The sequence below is a fragment of the Lepeophtheirus salmonis genome, chromosome 13 (assembly GCF_016086655.4).
Source record: "Lepeophtheirus salmonis chromosome 13, UVic_Lsal_1.4, whole genome shotgun sequence".
NCBI classification, from domain to species: domain Eukaryota; kingdom Metazoa; phylum Arthropoda; class Copepoda; order Siphonostomatoida; family Caligidae; genus Lepeophtheirus; species Lepeophtheirus salmonis.
The window spans coordinates 14,170,886-14,190,124 of NC_052143.2; the positions used below are offsets into that span (position 1 = coordinate 14,170,886).

At 32.8% G+C, this 19,239-nt stretch overlaps 1 protein-coding gene and 1 long non-coding RNA gene across 2 annotated transcripts; one reads left to right on the forward strand and one right to left on the reverse strand.

Annotated features, from left to right (window-relative positions):
- Window positions 1-368: 368 nt before the first annotated feature.
- Rad9 (cell cycle checkpoint control protein Rad9) lies at window positions 369-2,098 on the reverse strand. The gene is made up of 4 exons (XM_040723051.2): window positions 1,957-2,098; window positions 1,716-1,881; window positions 1,107-1,652; window positions 369-1,038 (listed from the first exon to the last, which is right to left on the reverse strand). The coding sequence occupies exons 1-4, from the start codon at window positions 1,988-1,990 to the stop codon at window positions 612-614; spliced, it is 1,173 nt and encodes a 390-aa protein (XP_040578985.1). The 5' UTR covers window positions 1,991-2,098; the 3' UTR covers window positions 369-611.
- A 618-nt stretch (window positions 2,099-2,716) lies between these two features.
- Window positions 2,717-6,951, forward strand: LOC121127632 (uncharacterized). The gene is made up of 2 exons (XR_005867881.2): window positions 2,717-2,931; window positions 2,992-6,951. It is a non-coding gene; the product is annotated as an uncharacterized lncRNA (long non-coding RNA).
- The last annotated feature ends 12,288 nt before the right edge of the window (window positions 6,952-19,239 follow it).

The following is a 19,239-nucleotide window of genomic DNA, read 5'->3' on the forward strand; positions in this document are numbered from 1 at the left end:
ATTCCTGAGTTATTCAAACGTTCTTTCTTTAATAAACTTTAATAATATAATCAATAGTAGAGATGAAAGGTTAGTTGTGTTATTGTTGTTGTTGTCTGTACAGAACAAATCAATATTTTCATTCCTAACCTCAAGAGTACACACCTAAATATTGGGGAGGGGCAATAGTAATCTTTAAAATTTGTATCTTATATTTATTTAGCATTATCATTACATTTCCCTCAATGATCCAGATGTTTACAAGATACAAATGATGTAAAATTAGAATTAAATAACGGAATATGATTATCATTCATAAAGACACAAGACATTAACAAGACATGTTCTTGTTAATACATAATAATTCAAAGTTCAATATATTTTAAAAATGTGTTGTATAATCATTTATTCGTAGAATCAGGTTATCTACATCTTAAGAGAATAATTTTTAGTGAGTACCCTAATACTTGATCTTTTGGGAAATCAAAGTGCATAATTATTGAGACACTTGCATAGTTTATTTTAAGGGATATGTCTTTTTTAAAGGGCCTATGAATGTGAACACAATGAAATTTAAAAAAAAAGTGTAAATCGGCAAAATGTATGTATGTATATAAATAAAATTAAAATAATTAGGAATTAATATCCAGCTCATTTTCGTCATCAGAATCTGGAGCGAGCACGACTTGAGCTCCAGTTATATTACTTGGATTAAATGTTTTATTAAAACATCTCTTGAAAAAATACTTGATTTTCTTGGAGGGAGGCGATTCTGATATGGGAGGATCATCATTATTAATACCTGAGATATTCAAATGACTTAAAGGGGTACACTTGGAAGTATTTTCAAGGGGAGTGTTCATAAAAGGTGTGCTAGTTTTCCGTTTCATACTGATAGAATCATTGGAAACCAATTGAGATCGTTGATCAGTTAGTGTATCAATTGACCTTTGAGATGCTCTAGGATCATCATAATCACTCCTAAGACTATGTTTTGAAGTTGATAGAACCATTTTTGACTTAAAGGAAGGATTTCCATCAATTTCAAACATGATTGGACTTTTTATGAAAAACAAAAAACCCGGAATAAGACTGATGAACTCAATAAATACGCACCCTAAACTTACCTTCCTCCACTTTCAAATTTGACACTCACTAGACAGGCTAGACTTTCAGCAAATCCAATGAAGGGCCTTAATTCTCTAAGACAAAACGTCAATTCAGAGGCATTATCAATAGAGTATTCCTCGAATTCGTCCGGCTTTAGTGTCAACTCCGTATAAACGGAATTGGATTCAATCTTGGTTTTATTTTTCAGCTTTTTAATCATTTTCTCATTAACATCATTAAAGTTCTTCATCATAAATCGAGATTCATCTACGTACATCGTCACTTCTTCTTGATTTGTTAAGAAATTTATAACTGCCTCAGAAAAAGTTTTGGACTTGACAAGGAACTGGTTGGATTGTCCAAAAAGTTCAATCTGTGTATTAAGTGGTTCATAGTCTATGAAAGGTAAGACATATGATTTCTTTACAGAATGTTTGCAAAAGAGAGTTATTTTTAAATCATTTTGAAGCATTTCCATTCTACAGGACTCTACAGTTTTTTCTAAGACAAATAGAGATCGAAAAGCCATGAGGATACCTTTAACGGAGACGCAATCTTTGGACCTGGAAGGAATGTAGAAAAGATCAGGATATGACTCAATTGAGTCTTCCGATAGACAAAATTACATTTTTCCACCGGAATTGTAGCTCTCAAAGAAATTATCACTAAAGAAATATCTTAAATAAGCAGATTTGGAGGTATTGAAAGCAATAAGGGCAAGACCCTCTCCTCCAGGATCCAGATAAATGTCATCCCCAATCTTTGACAAACAATGCATAGTCCTTCCTATCACTAAAATGTAAATTGTAAAACAAAAACCGATCTATTATTACGATTTCTTTGATATTCAAAATTAATTAATAATACCCTTAACATTATTCCCTGACACTATACATTTCATTTTGTAATATTTGCTCCAACAAATCCGTATACGATGTTTCCAAGTATTCTTGAAATGAGTTGTTTTAGCGAAGCCCTAATTTTACTTATTTTCATTTATTATTTATTATGATTCAATAGTGAGTGAATGACGTAATTAAAACATCTGCAATTTCATTGGTCCAATTTGTAGTTCATGTTTTGAAAGTAAAAGCTAGCAAAAAGCGGGTAACGTTACCTAAAGATTAAAAGCTTTAACATTACACAAGGACTGCTAGAAGAAAGTAGTCCTTGCGTTACCACATCAATCGAAATTTTTTAAATATACGTATATAAGTTTGGAACAGACCAATTGACTATATATTTTTAAGGACTTTCCATATTAGTATCTTTCAACCTCAACAATTATTCATATCAAAATTATGAGGTTCTGTTGTTTTAAAACAACTTTATAGGGAGAAGAGAAAATGCCACAAAAAATAAACTTTGGAAGCACTTTACTCATATACTTCGTGCTATTTTCTCTTCTCCAAATAAGGTTCATTTTAAATCACAGAACCTCTTAATTATTTTAGAAGATCGAAGATAATTAATCTTTAAATCTCAACAATTCTTAGTATAAAAATTGAACGGCTCTGTAGTTTAAATGAACTTTGTTTGGAGAAGAGAAAATGCCACAAAAAATAAATTTTGGAACTATATGTTGATGTATATCATGGACATCTCTTGCTTGAGGTGTCCATGATGTATTTCAAGAACCCTATGTCTATATATAAGGTTGTGGCATTTCTGTCAACACTGCTAACCTGGTAGATGACGTCACGAACGGGATAAAAATCAAAATAAACTCAGTGATACTTCATACTTTACTTGACTGAGAATTAAATAAATTACTTTCCAATATAATTATAAAACATCCTTTGGATCTAAATAATAATGGACTTGAATCTACATGGAGAGAAGGTAACCAACGATATGAAAGATATTTCGTTAAAGTTTTACTATCAATAATTCATTATTTAGGTGGAACCTCCTGAGTCCAACCCCATAAAAAAATCGTCATAAAATGTGTGCAATCTTCTGTTGCAAAAGTCCTGTCGGTGTCTTATACCACAATTTCCCAAAGAACATGGTTTGACAGAGGATTTGGAAGAATTTTTGCAAGAGGAAGGATACATTTAAAGCAGAAAATGCACAAGTGTGTAGTATGCACTTTAATGATGGAAGCTACAAGAGGGACCTGGAACATGAGCTTCTTAATTTGACTCCCAGAAAGAGGCTAAACACAGATGCGGTACCAAGTCTGCTACTTCCTACTCCCACTGTTCCTAAGCCTGAGGTTCAATGTGATAAAAAGTTCCCAAAAAGTTACATGAATCAACATTCTCTCAAACTCCCCCCCAGCAGTGTCGATAATCAAGGTGAAGACCAAGTAGATTTTGTTTCACCTCGTTCCAGGAGGGAAATGAGGAGGCAGAACAAACAAATGGTAACCAAATAAAGGAACCGGAGCAAAATAATAAGGATATTGGGATACATACAGAACATTCCCTTTTTCTGGAAAATACTGATAATCTCAAAGCAGAATTAAAGAAAACGAAAGCAGATTTATGGAAACAAAAAGTCAAGGTAAACATTCTCACAAAGAAACTCGAGCGACTTGAAGCGAAGGAAAATAAACACTCCAAAATTGTAAGGACTCTTCATGATTCATTGGAAGGGGAAATAAGAGTGAATTGCGATGGTATAGAGGTATACAAGTTTCAATCAAATCAACTCGAGCTTTGTACCATGATTTGATTTCTAATGGTCCTCTTTCTTTCATTTTGATGTCCAGAACTAATCAAGATTGCCTTGAAATTTTTTTTTACCCGTTTGAGAAGTGCTGGTGGTGATAATGCTCACCTTGGAGCCGTTGGAGCAATGAAAAGGATGATAATTCTGGAAATTGGGAAAAAAATGTGAAACTTTGGTAAACAATCCGGCTGTTCAGATTGAAAAAGAATATGACATTTATAGAATTGAGGATGAAGAGGAAAAAGAATCTGTAACAAGGCAGATCACTGGAGACATCTTAGATATCACAATTGGTGAAGAAAGCTGTTCAGAATTTGAATTTACGGTTGATATCCCTCATGAAGTTCATGTGGATTTTGCAATAAACCATCCACTAGATCAGTTCAAAAAATGGGATCTCAACATTCAGGGGCTCAGTTATGGATCTAGTTTTATTGCCCATAAGATGAAACTTTTATATCCGGATTTGGGGAAGAAGACAAGTGACATATATTTGAATGATCATGGACTGACAACATGGATATATCATTTGTCTAGAGGAGGACTGATGGTGCAATCTGATTATTTTTTAAAAGATATTGAATTTTTCGACCAGAAGTTCAAGGAATTCCATTTACCTCTATTAGATCGTCATCCAAAACTAATCGAACGTTTTTGTCAAGTTTTGGAAGATTCTTTTGGAGGCAAGTATGACAAGGCTGTTCTGAATCTCTTCGCCAAGACAAGTACAATGATACGAATAAGATACTTATATGCACAATTAGAATTTAATACTGGAGGGAGTGAAAAAATAAGATAAAAAAAGCAAATTGGCCAATTTGAAGTTTAATTATAATTTAATCAAATATTCAATATAATATTAATTATTACCAAATATATTATTTTATATATGTATAGTATATAACTTATCTACGGCAAAAACCAATTCTTATTATTTCCTATGTTCTGCATTATAAATTTATCCTTCAATAAAAAGTGACATCTGCTGTTCATTATGTAATCGTTACAATAATACACAAGCCTCTAAATTTAATATTAGTGAAATACTGATAAATTGTTTACAGTTCATGGAACTGGGGAGCCGAGGGGGCTCAGGCCCTCCCAAGTTTCATTGTAATATTTATTACTTGTAACTATTAAGAAGCCAATAAAGGTGACACAGGAAATTTGAAATCCTTAAAATGGCTAGCAACCCCTCCCCAAGGAGAATCTTGCAACCTTCCCCAGATTTGTTATTTCGTATCCCTAATATTTTTTAACTTATTGCATCTTTGTCATAATAGGATCTTGCTTGAAAAGTAGAAAAATGTCAAAGAAATGAAACAATAATTTATATAGATACTTAGTAGGTTTAAACAATATAGCTTTATCCCGTCCATGACATCACAATTTATTTTTGTTTGCATAGAAATGCCTCGACCTTATATATAGTCACCTTGATGTATGTGATCTGTGGTTAGTGTTGGATTGGTCTAAAAAACTAAAAAAGACTGCAGTCCTATGAATCCGGTCCTAATAAAAATTTTCAGTCCTAGGAACGGTCCTAACGGTCTTTCGTAGAAACTAAAACAGTTGAATTTACTAACTACGTCAATTGAGTAAATGAAATTACATCATGATCATATCCCCTTTCAAAGAGACACGATAACTTAATGACTAGAACGTTCTAGCTATTATTCATTATTTTTTAGTTTTTATACATGTGTGCGCGTCTAAAACTGAACACTCTGAAATATTTAAAAATAGTTAAATAATTCTGTAATTTTTAAAGTGGTCGACGAATTAATTTATTTAACATGAAAGAAGAGAGTCTTAAGACACACGTCTATTCAATATGGCCGCCCATGTTCTCTACTACCAACTCCAACCTGGCCCGGAACTTGCTGCATGAGTTGGCGATGAAGCTCTGGTCGAGATTGGCTCAGGCATTCTTGAGGGCAGACAGCTGGCCTTGAATTTTTATTGGACTCCCGACAGCATCCCCTTTAAACGCTCAAATACTGCGAAGTCAAGCGGCGAACAATCAGGCGAGTGAGGCCTTTTTCTTAAGCTTGTTGAGAAGAATATTCGACCTTGCGAGGTATTTATCCTTGTCTACAGGGTTGAGAACTTGACGAGGGGTTCTCTTGTAGATCTGAAGGGCAAGATCTTTCTTAACTAGTTGGTCCATCGTCCTTCTGCTGATGTTGAACTCCCTGGAGAGGCCGCAGACGTTGCCTCTCTTGTCCTCGGCAGCAACCATTTCGTCCGACCTTCGAGGCCTTGACTTATATCTTGTGGTCGCCTCAGGAGTCCCTTTGGCTACCACGCTGTAAACGGTGGTGCGGCTGCAGCTCAGAACCTTGGCAATTTCAGTGGGAGTTTTTCCCCGCGCGGAAAGTTCCAAAATTGCGACTCGACGTATCTCCATATTGCCGGGTGTTGTTTCACTGTTGCTATTTAGATTTTGTTGGAGTTTTGTTTATAACTAGTCAAGACCCTTGCCTCGAAGTATAAACCGGTTTCAACTCAATAAAATCACGAATATGTGCATGGCGTAAAATTTAAAGGAGTATTCAGTTTTAAACGCGCGCACCTGTATTCTTCAATCCTAGTCATGAAAATAAAAAGATAGCTAGGGCCTTAGGACTGAAAGACCCAGTCCTTAGGAATGTCGTTGCAATTTCTAAGCTTACTGACTCAGGAGTCCTCTTCTAATCAGCTAAATTACTTGTTAGCATATTGGAATATTACTCTCTCGAAAATCTGGAATCTTTATAAAAATAAATAAATTACTAAGTGTGTGCCATTCGAGCTAATTATAAGTTGTTTGATTGAAGACAGTATTTAAAATTTATCTAAATTATATAACGATTATTTGATTCATTCGGTTTTATTTTGGACTTGCAAATTCTATTTTGTTATTTAGATTCTTTTCAGAGGAGTAGAGACTTCAAAAGCATACCTATTATTATTTAAATAACTATTATTTGTTTATATTACTAACTATTCCAAGTTATATAAAAGTGGGGATGCTTTAGAAAACTTGATTTCCCTAGTATTATTAAAATTAAAATATATGTATAGAGAGGAGAGTCAAAATCACGGGGCAAAAAAAAGCTTATTCAAGGTATCATTCGGTTATTAAGATAATTACATTGAATTCTATTTCATTATATTCAAGATAAATGAAAAATTAAGATCTCATTGTTAGTTTATGTTTTTCAAATGAGTATTTCATATTTAGTTCATAATATCCACTTATTCTTAATATATTATTGTTTTTTTCGTTATATATATTTATTTGAAAATGTATGTTTGGAACTATTTTTTTATATATTCAAAACTACTTTTTAATCTATTTTATTAAATTAATTTTAGAGCCGTAATCGTCGGAGGGCAAAAATTTACACTAATACAATTGTCTAATTAAAAAAATATGATGAAATTAATACAATTAGCTATATAAATTTGAATTCCTCCTCAATTGACTCCTTTGTGACGTCATCAAAATAGCTAGTACAATTTTTAACAAAAGCAAAGAAATCTCTTATCGATACAACTTATTTATTGCACAAATTGGTGAGTGATTAAGTTTTTTTTATTACTGGATAGAATAATTTTACTCCATTACCAAGGTTAATAGAAATACATTAACCTTGTCCATTACGACTATATTTGGGTAGGTTGCAAACCTAATGGGTGCCTCAACCAAATTGTCATACTTACTAAATAGAGGTTTTTCTTGTTTTTTTCAAAAAAATAATTTTATGCATTTTTTCTATCGCAAGTTACTCTGCATAATTTAATTATATTACTTGTTTTTTTTTTTAAATTTAACTATTTTGTATGAACCGAGCTACAACTCTGTGCAAATTATTTTTTGTTTCAATAGCTCTAACGTATTCAAAATCGACTTTTTAAGATTCATTTTTTTTTAAAGTCAATTTTCTTAAACTTGTGGATATCTCAGGTAAACTACAGGTATGATCCGAAATACTTGAGGCTTTTCTTTATCAATAAGCAAAATTTCATAAAAAAATTTCAGATGACATAAAATTTTTTTAATGTTGTTTCGTAATCACAAATTTAGTAGGCTACAAGACATAGAAAACAGATTTTTATATAAAACTACGAATACATTTTTGTGTCAGCGACAACTTTTTGTATAATTCTTTTTTGTTTAAATTGCTATAATACATTCAAAATTGACATTGTAAAATTTTATGTATAAAAAAATTAATTTTTGTCAATTTTCAGACATCTTCGGTAAATTACAGATATGATTCGGATAACTTAAGGCTTTTGTCTATAAACTATAAAAATTTTATAAAATTATTTTAGCTGACATATAAAACTTGGAAAAATGTGATTTTTAATAACATATTGAATTAGTTGGCTACGAGACAGAGATAATACATTTGTTTATGGTTACAAATAAATTGTTTTGTCATCTTCAAATTTGTGTAAGAAAAATTTAATTTTAAATAACTCTAATACATTCAAAATTGACTTTTTAAAATTTGTATTTAAAAAAAAAAAACCATTTTACATTTTATTAAAAGTTTGATATCAAACTATAACAAATATATTTTTAACTATAATTTAAAATTGTTATTACCTACTGTATTAGGTAATTAGGTTCCCCTAATAGTATACTAATTTCATTATATGTTGAACAATAAAAAGTCCCTATTAAATAATAAAAATGGAATAATCAGGCAATAAACTATCAAACTAAGATGATTTTCATTTAATTCATCATTTATTTTTAAATGCAATTCCAAGTTTCATTTTAATTTTCTTATTTAACAGACAAAACCTGATGTGATGCTTTCAGTAAGCATTTTATGTCTTTTAATATCAGGTAATATGTGGTGCTAAACCTTTAACACATATGGGTCATCAACTAAAAAGTACGCTTGAGTAAGTTAAGGCGGGTTACCACATCTATCGTACGTTTATAGGTTTAAGTGTATAAATTATACACTTAGAAGTATAGACTCACGATAGATGTGGTAACCCACCTTTATTGAAAAATTCCTATTTTATTTATTTATTAAAAAATGAGTATTAACGGTCAAACAATTTATAGACTTCCTCTTCTTAATTAGGAGATCTTTGTTCAAATTGGTGGTATGGGATGAGATATTCAAAAATATTAGTCATAATTTAGTACCTTCACTTGATTCATGTAACTCTAATTGGTCCTGCAATGACCTTATAACTTTAATTAATTATATTCATAGCTTCAAATATTTATTAAAACGGAGTTGTCATAAGAATAAAACGAGTTGATACGGCATAGCATTATTTACAGAGAAACAATATTATTATTTGTACGATTATTTATTTCCACATTCTTTAAAAATAAATCGATAATTAATCATACACTATTCGACACTCTTTTTAATAAGTTTCTAAGTGTTATTCCTTATTAATTATGTCTTATTAAATTTATTCCTTCTCCTATGTCGATATTAGAACTTTCCATCAGGCTGTGACATTTCATTGAGAGGAGGAAAAAGGGCAATAATTAATCCGTCATTTTTTTGGATTTATTAATTGGATTTTATCTCCTGGAAGCTACTTTCGTAGGGATTGGTCCTTGGAAATGGCGACAAATTTCAAAGATTCTCTTGAAATGTATGTTCCTGGACATTTTTCTTAAGTGGATAAAAAAACCAGAGAAGGAATCTCTTTATTGGAGTGATACATGCTCAATTAGACCTATTCAAAAAAAAAAAAAAAAAAAAAAAAAAAAATTATATGTTTCCCCATTTTTCCCAAATGCTAGAAAATCATTTTTTTAGAGATCTAAATATGTTTAACTCAAAGTTTACCCTGCCTCATCGGCCTTAGTTTTCTAAAATGACATTTTTGATGATTTTGGGTAGTTTTTGTAAAAAAAAAGTATGGATAAAACACACGAGTGAATGCCAAAAAAGACATTAAAAATAAAATATATTCATTTTTGAGTTAAACTTTTTATATATTTTATTGTCTAAGTATCAAGAATGCCCAATACACTGAAGGCAACGAGAAAAAGGAGGGGCGCGGATTTCAGTACTAAGAATTTATAGTACCATCTATCAATGTTATTTTCTTTTATATTTACTCATTTTTTTGTGGAAAAGTAATAATAAAATCGGAAAATTATAAACTCACCTGAGTTTGTTATTTATGATAATTTTTTAATACCAATTTGAAAATCAGAATTATATACCCTTTATATTATTTTATATATTTTCTTAGACTTCCATGAATAAAAACGTACAAATCACAAAAAAGTGATAATTTCATTTATCCATTTATTTATTGAAGAGATTCTTTTTAAAACTTTAAAATCGTAGCCTATCACAACATTCCACAGCTTGGAAGAGCTACTCCCTCTCCTTGGGATCTTTAGTTATTATGTTTGCATAGTCAGTCATCATTTTTATTCCTCTCTCTACAATGTCATTAACCCGCCAAATATTATCTATATATTTTTTTGTTTTAATATAGTTTTCATTTACTGACGTTAATGATGGTACAGGCTCTTGAAGCCAATCTGATCCTATATTCAGTTGACTAAAAAAATAGATGCGGAATCAACTCTGGATCAAATACCACATGTGATTATGAAGCTTCTTCAAAACGAACTCTGCTAATTCATTGTCTTTTTTTTTTTTTAAGAAAACAATGGTTAGGTAAATTTTTTATGTCTTTATGGGAGTATTCACTACAAATGCTAAAGTTATCTACATTTTTGTATAAAACAAAGTAAGGAATAAGTTTATCCTATCAAGATTTCCATTGTATCTTTATCATATTTCATTTCCTCACTGAATAAAAAAATATTTTGGGAGTATATATTTCTGGACATCCATCTTGTTTGATGAATTATTCATGGTTTCTTCCAGTGAATACGTCGAGGAGAAGTACTTCCGAGTGAAACTATAGTGAGTTCTGCCATTCCTTCGTAATGAACTCTTGGAGATGCGTCTGATTTCAAAATTTTATACATTTGCTTTAAACAATTTGAGCTCTTTCCTTTCAGCAATTACCCATCTGTGCTTGAAGTGTTACTAAAACTGAACTTAAAACTACCTCAGTGTCTACATGCTAGACACACCAGCCTCATGAGTCATCTTTCTCATAGAGCACTTCTTTTTGTAGTTGATCTTCGACCTCGTTCCCTTGATCAACCTGGGTGTCCTCATGGACCCTCGGTCAACCACTTCTGGGCCTATCATCGATACTTTCGGCCTCCTTGTATCCCTTGATCGTGTAGATAACCGATGACTTGGACTCATTGAGGGGGGTTTCAGAGCCTTGGTAATGGCTCTACAGTTCTTCCCTTCCAAATAGAGCTATATAATGGCACACTTCGGGTTCCTGATGTCGCTGTTAGAGGCTCAAGAACACGTTTTAGAAGAAAGTTTGTTTAAAAAGAGTCGTTGTTGTAAACAAGGATAGACGTTGCCTGAATCATATGTAAAAAAACAGAATTAAAAAAATATACAGCCGTCAATTGCCCACAGTGTCCTGATTGTCTCAAAACTATGACTGAAGTGATGATTCCTTGAATGAAAACAAATTTTGGAATACTGTTGAGAAGAAATATTAATAAAACAAGATGGGTTTTCAAAATTGAAAGGATAGGAAAGGTCAACTTCTGTGATATAAAGAAAGATTAGTATTGAAAGGCTTTACTCTGGAGTTTGGACTAGATTATGACGTAACTTTTAGTCCTGTAGTACATTTTGACAAAATCAGAACACGGTTACCAAATGCAACAGGTAATGGTTTTGAAGTACATAAATTGGATGTTACGACTGCATTCTTCAATGGAGAAATCACCAAAGACATTTATGTGGAACAACCAAAGGGATTCGTTAAACCAGGAAGATAAACTCCTTTGCAAACTCAAGAAAAGTTTATATGGACTAAAACAATCTCCAAGGAGCTGGAATTCAACTTTAGAAAGTTATCTGGAGAAGATTGATTTTCTGAAATCACTGAATATTTTTGTCTTTATAATTTGAAAGGTAAAGATCCTGTATTAATTACTGTTTATGTTGTCAATATTTTGATTGCTGGAAGAAGTGCCCCGATCGCTAATATCAAGAAAAAATTGTCTGATAGATTCAAAATTGTAGACTCCGGATTATTAAATTATTTTCTTGAAATAAATGTGATATAAGATTTAGTTCATAGAAAGATATGGATCGGAAAATCAACTTTTATTAAAGTCTTTTTGATGAAAAAGGGATTTGAAGAATGCAAATTTGTAGACAATCGTATAGGATCTGGATGCAAGTTAGTGCAAAATATGGATGAAAATTAAGTGAAAACAGAAGAATTTTGTTCATTGGTTGGAGGTTTATTGTATTTAGGGACAAGAACAAAGCCTGATATAGCCTATACTGTTGGGTTGATTGCAAGAACATTGGGTTGCTTTGAAGAGTATTTTAAGATATCTAAAGCAAACTTTTGATTATGGAATTTGTTACTATGGTCAAGAAACAGGTGAATTAATTGTATACTCGGATTCTGGTTGGGCTGGTGATCTCAGTGATAAAAGATCTACTTCAGGTTTTCTATTTATGATTGGAGGAGGAGTAATCTCATGGAGGAGCCAGAAAAAAAAAGTTGTTAACTTTGTCTACTGCTAAAGTGGAGTATTTGGCTCTTTCTAACCATAGCAGGATGCAATATGGTTAAGGAATTTATTGGCGAGTGTGGGGAACAAATTCGAAGGTCCTACAGATTTTGGAAGATAATCAATCAGCTATTTGCTTAGGGCAAAGAACCCTCAATTTCATGGAGGAGCTAAGCATATAGATATCAGATACCACTTTACTCAAGAGTAGGCTCTGAGGAAAAACATTTTTATATAATTTTTATAGAACAGAACGGATGATTGTCGATATATTGACTAGAGACTTGAGTGGTGTTTGTCAATCGAATGCTCAGCGAGGAGGAGTGTTGGAAAGTTTCACAGATTCATTGACAAGGAGATTAGGTTGTTGATAAAGTTCGACTTGTTTACCTTTTCTCTATATATGTAAAGTATCTACCTTTTATTTTAACTCTTTATGTGTGTGTAGTAATAAATGAACGTTTGGGCAGTAAGGTTTTATTTAATTTGTAAGCATTGATTTGAGGCATATCTGTAACAGGTTATGCCTCAAATCTATGCTTACAAATTAAATAATGAATGTTTTTCTGAGAACCTGCTCCTGAGTAAAGTGGTTGCTCTAATTAGTGGTTCGTTTTCATTGTCTATGACAGTGCATTTTTTATCTTTGAAACCTAAAGTGGTATCCCCTATGGTTGCCTTAGAGATACTCAATAAATTATAGTCTAACCCTGGTAGATATAACGGGGTTTTTAAGCGACATCTCCTCAGATTCCATCAACTTGATCCCACATCTCTTAAATTAACACTATGTCAGACATTCATTCCATAGTTATTACCAAATTCTTGGTTTCCTCTACCTCTAGATTAATTCAACGATTCCTTCTCTTTGACAACTTAAGCCAAATTTTTCCAATAGTCTTTCATATTGTTTTACATTCAAAGCATTTAAGACCATTTTTCTTCTTTCTATGAGACATTGCAACTTACAAGACCTCATTGTACAAGCTCTGCAGATTTCTTAATCGTTCAATTACGAAATCCCATTCTGGAACTCTTTCATGGGGTTTCCAATGCTGTTACCAGAAAAATTGCTTCTCAGGGGTTTTCCAAGCCTCTTTCAGATCTACTGGATCACCGATTATATACAGTAATAAGGGATCAATAGCCAAAACAATAATTTCTAGTGCCTTATCCTTTCTAAGATTATACTTCGTCAAGTATTCCTCATCAGTAAGTCCCTGCTCATTTTCGTTCACAATCGATCAAATTTTCCTTCATCAAAGCCATTCGACGTTGAATCTTCCATGTTGGATAATTTGACCCAGTCAGTGGTATTATAAGAGTTTTTTTCGGATGCCATCTTACTTATTTAAACTTGAAGCACAAATGAATTAAGTACTGGACCCATAACCTGTTGCAGATATACCTCAAATCTATACAAATTAAATAAGATCTTACTGACCAAATGTTAATTCATTACTACACATACATAAAGAGTTAAAATAAAATGTTAACACTTTACATACCTATATAGAGAAAAGGTAAAAGGGTAAAACTTCATCAACAACCTAATCTCCTTGTCAATGAATATTCTCTGAGCATTTCCAATATCTAGGATAAATATTAAGTTAAAGTTGCTGTCCTAGGACTTATGGGCCACCTTGTAAAATCTCATGACCTAATATTGCCAAAACAATAGTTCTTAGTTGATTATTTTAATTGATAAATTTAAGGATCCCTTTTTGAATAAGAATAATGCATTATTTTATAATAAATATCTCGAAAAGGATTTTCGAATAACTCCTTAATTTTGGTGAAGTAGAAAATGATCATGATTATCAAAATCAATTACTTTGGTTAATGGTTAGGTTATGTCTTTCAGGGTTGGTCTGATCTAAAATCGACAACAATATATAGGGTAATACACTACAATTGGAACAAACTTTGATCTCATCCAGATCCTGAACAAATACATTGAGACAATTTCTTTGATTTTTTTTCTTTGTTCATAGATGGCATATTAATTTTCAATATGACCTCCATGGGCCTCAATTATCCCACGGAATTACCATTTTACTTCATAAACAAAAATATTTATCCTGTATAAACGGTCCTGGAGTTGGTAATATCGATTTTAAAGTTAAATTATGGTTTATTAATAGATATTTTGAATATACACAGTTTCGAATAAAAAAAGGTTTGCATTATCTGGTCTAGCTTTCTATTTTTCTCTGTGTTTCACTATTTCAAAGAATAGCCGCTTAACAAGAAAAATATATAAATAGAATTACAATACTGTATTAAACTGTAGATTAACATTTAAAACCATTGGTATTTTTGACATTTTATGCTGTTTCAACTCTTGCATGTCAATATTTGCAATTATATGAATTTATGAAGTAAAAACGATCGTAAACATTTTATTTCAAAAAGAAAAAAAAATCTTCCATTAACGGTTCCAGAGTTGGTTCCAATTACCCGCTTTGAATCAATTGAACCAAATTAGAATGATTAAACAACGGAAAATCAGATGACATCAATTATAGCACTTTAACATAGTTAATTTTGAAGTTATTTGCGTTCAAATATTTTTGCAAATTTTTAATATGCAATAAAAACTACTTTGATAACATAGTGATCATCTTTCTCCTTCTCGATAACCGATTAAAAATAATAACAAACAGACATTTATTTTATTTTCCACATAATTTCTTGGATGAGAACTTTTTTGTCTACTAGCTACATCCAGTATACACAGTGATGCATAAAATAAGTCCTGTCTGTATGCAACTATATAAAAAAAAACCAAGATGAACGTGGTAATCCTGACAATTTGAAGAATATTTGGGAGGTGAGCAACTAGTTGTCATGAACAAGGTTGTGGCCGGAACTGAGGCCGCAATATATTGCTTATCTGTCTTGCTTATTTTGATTTTGTTCCCGTATAGAATATATAAAGAAACTACAATATATATATATTATATAAAAAATAAATTAGCTTTCATTACTTTTTTATTTATTGACTTGTTGATTCCATGTCAATTTTATGAGTTTCTTAAGTGCAATTTCAACGTTTTCCAATGATTTTTTACGTCGCTAGTAGGATACAGTTGTATCTGAGTTCCAAATAGCTAAGGGCTTATTATGTATCTAGAAAAGTGGTTTTAGACACCAGAGGCTGTGAATGAAAGAGGGAAGGGGCGTCGTAGATTATGCATCCAGGTCCTCTACTAAGCTTGTCGGACCCTAAAAATGACATAAAAATGATTAAGCAAGGGTTTCCCAAACTTTACTATGCCAAGGCTCCCTTCAATAGTACATTATTAGATAAGGCCTCCTTTATACGTAACATGTGTACTGAAAGAAATCCTCAATTCTCCATCTTCCTGCACTCCCCCCCCTCCCCATTGACTCCCCAAAAGTCCTCGCTTTGAAAAACAACCTTGGTTTTCAGTGCCCCTGAGGGAAATTTGGGACAGTACGCACTCTGCGTATAAGGTACCTGCGTTCTGAGCCTGTATACAAAAAAAGAACCGAGACCGATATAATCGCTGAACTTGAACTGAACCGGCACAACTTTGGTTATGAAGTTTACTATATCAGCTACAAGCTGTTATGAGAGGAAGAAAATGAGCAAAATCCCGCTTCTTATATAGCAAGGATATATAGACAGAAACTTCTCCTATGTTATTCTTCCATTCTACTCCAGGAAGGAATACATTTATTACTCCCAAGCAAATCCTCATTATTATTTTCCATCTTTTATGAGCAGACGCACTAGTTATACTCTATACTCAGATATTCCCTTCTCAAGTATGAAATAATAATGATGGCAGCTTCGGAAAATAAAAAAGCTCGTTAAGATTGTCACTATGTAGATAAAGTCTCTTCCGCCTTCTACGACATATTTTATACACCTTTGACTTGAATATTAAAATTTAACTATGTAACTTCCAAGAACGTAAGCCTTTTAACTGGATTAAAAAGGTGAACTCTGCAAGGGCAATGAAAGATTGTATACCTCATGAAAGAATATGATAAAGTAACACAATCTTTGGTACAATCAAAGGGACATCTTACGTTTGAAAAAATACTTAACATAGGTAGATTATAAATCTACTCAAGTCAACAAGTGCGTAGTGCCACTTAGTTTATAGCTTTGATCTCAATTCCATTCAAAAGGTGGAGTTATTGCTCTTCATATTTTTATCTGCAATGCATATTATATTCTCCTTGTTATATGTATAACAGATGGGCTGAAAAGTCCATGGATGCCGCTATTTCTTTAAAATGCACATCATTTTCAGTTAGTACCCTTCTTCAAATTACAGCTCTCAAAATTTAATGACTTTATCTTGTGAGTTATTGTTCTAATTGTTACACTACTCTAGTTATTTTCTGTTGTGTTTATAAACCAATGATACCTAATAGGATATAATACAAGGAATTAGGAACTCAACCTCGTTATAGAAAGGAATAAGTGTTTATTGAACAAAATCACGGTACAACGTGTAAGTGCGTAGGAAAAGGAATTACATGTTGTTACAAGAAATCATGACTTCAGATACATAACATCACCACCCTAACCCCCCCCCATTAACCATCCTCCGACGAGGTCGGAGTTGATTGATGCGACGTATTTTAATATGGCCGTTAATAATTACACTCCATATAGTTATTCCCGTTTTCTCGATCGTAGTTCCAGGGAACCACCTAGGCGTACGACAGTTATAACTCTTGCACCATACATAAGATTGTTCCTTAATAAGATCTTTAGGTGTTGAATTGTTGGTATGGAGGTATCCATCCAGACGGATGCACATTGGCCTTGAAAATAGGGTTTCTGCAGCTGAGTTGCCGTACCACAGAGGAGTAGAAAGGTATGTGAATAAGAGTATGGTTAGATGGATTCTCTAAATAGCAATCCATGAATGATGTTATAATCGAACATAGCAAGGCGAAGGGCGTAACAGAGAGACGGGCTGTGACCATAGTAGGAAGGTGTTTCTAAGGGTTAAGAATAAACTGGAGAAGCCTTTTGGTATGTTATTATGGAGAAAGTTCGTGTGAGGAGGTCGCGCTCAAAGTGTACTGGACCAAATATGATTCCAGTGTCTTCTCTATCGATTTGCCAGTAGTTATTCTAGGCGCTACTCAGCTTCCCGGATGCATAGGCAATAGAATGGTTCTCTCCATTCACCAGATGGGACAAGACGACTCCGAGCCTAATAGGCGATGCGTCAGTTGAGAGGAACAAGAGCGAAGCGGGATCATAGTGGGCAAGGATAGGTGCATTATTTAATATTTTCTTGATTTTCCTTTCACATTGTAATCTCTTTTAGAAGAAGACAATAGCTTATCAATAATGGTAGTTGACCTTGCTAAGGCTTTTGATACACTGTCACACGAATTCATAGTTAGGACGCTGTAACACTGTAAGGGATTGGGAGGCTACATCATTCGAATGGTTGGAGTAACTTTGTCAAGATAAAAACAATGATACACTACGGACAACATCATACATTTATCTCGAATAAAAAAGGTGACCAACAAGGGGATGCATTGTCAGCCACAGTATTTATTATATGCTTGGACAAATTAATTCCAAATATACAAGAAAAAAATATGATAGAGGGTGTTTATTTACCGAATAAGACTTTAAAACGTCTCTGCTACGCTGATGACATGACAATGATAGTGTCAGGGAATCCTTTTATAACTATCAAATCAGTTAGAACCTTCTTAAATCTAATATCAAGTTATTCTAAGGAGTCTGGACTTTTCATCAATGAGAAAAAATAGAATTGTTGTATCTATATAGTAGCCTTATGGCCAAAGCATGGCTGCTTTTTAAATTTACTTATAATATTCAAATCTTGGGATTTTGGATTGGCGTCAACTCTACCACATTGAATTACAAAGAGATTCTGTCAATATTTAAGAAAACCACGTATAACTTCTCACTCCTTAATTTGCGTACTTTGGATAAAATTTGTGCATGGAATACGTATATTGTACTAAAGGTCACTCATCTTCTGCAATTAACTCCTTTCTGTGCAAAAATGTCTTCTGAAATAAGGGCCGTTCAGGAGTCTTTTTTGAAATTAATAAATAAGAGGAACATATACTTTCAAAGGGTGCACAATCCCTTGAAGCTTGGATCTTTGAACATCGTACCTATTGAAGACATGTGGAAATGTCTTAGCTCCTACTGGATTAAGAAATTGTGGGATAACCACCAATACTCGTCCGACCTCTGGCTTGCCTTTCTTGAGAGGCATAATATTGATCTTTGTATGTGCCCACACCGTAGCCTCTCAAAAACACTTTTAAAGCTTGGACAATTCTCGCCCAGAATCAAAGGCTTTTGCGATGGATCAGTCTATGCATTTAAAAAGTTGAGCTTTCCTTGCAGTGGGAAATGCCTATAAAAGACACATTTAATGTCAACTGTACTACAGATTGTGATTCGGAAATTACAGGGGATGTCGTCACGTCGAATTCTTTGGTAAGCAAAATGGCTTTTCAATTATATGAATCAGTTTTAGGAAAATATACTCACGTACAATGCCCTGTACTTCTTTGTAGAATTAAAATAAGCATGCTTACTACTAAAAACCTATGAAAATATTTTTACATCACAACTCTTACTCATTTGATCTCTTATCTAATTCACTGCAATATTGCAAGGACTCCCAGACAAAGTATTAAAGTAATTAAAAATATATTGCTGACACTGCCTGAGAAGTGGTTCAAATATACAGTTTTGCCCGGCACTCTTGAAGTTGCTGGCAAATACTTTAAAGACAGCTGATCTAATTATTTCTTCTGTGAAACAACAATCGATGCAATTATAGCCAAGGTGC

Excerpts from the sequence above, each read along its gene's own strand:
- Rad9 (XM_040723051.2), bottom strand. The coding sequence starts at position 1,990 with ATGAAATGTATAGTGTCAGGGAATAATGTTAAGG. Across the intron at positions 1,882-1,956 it reads GTCAGGGAATAATGTTAAGG|TGATAGGAAGGACTATGCAT; the intron begins GTATTATTAATT and ends TTTACATTTTAG. Across the intron at positions 1,039-1,106 it reads AAATTTGAAAGTGGAGGAAG|TCCAATCATGTTTGAAATTG; the intron begins GTAAGTTTAGGG and ends TTTCATAAAAAG.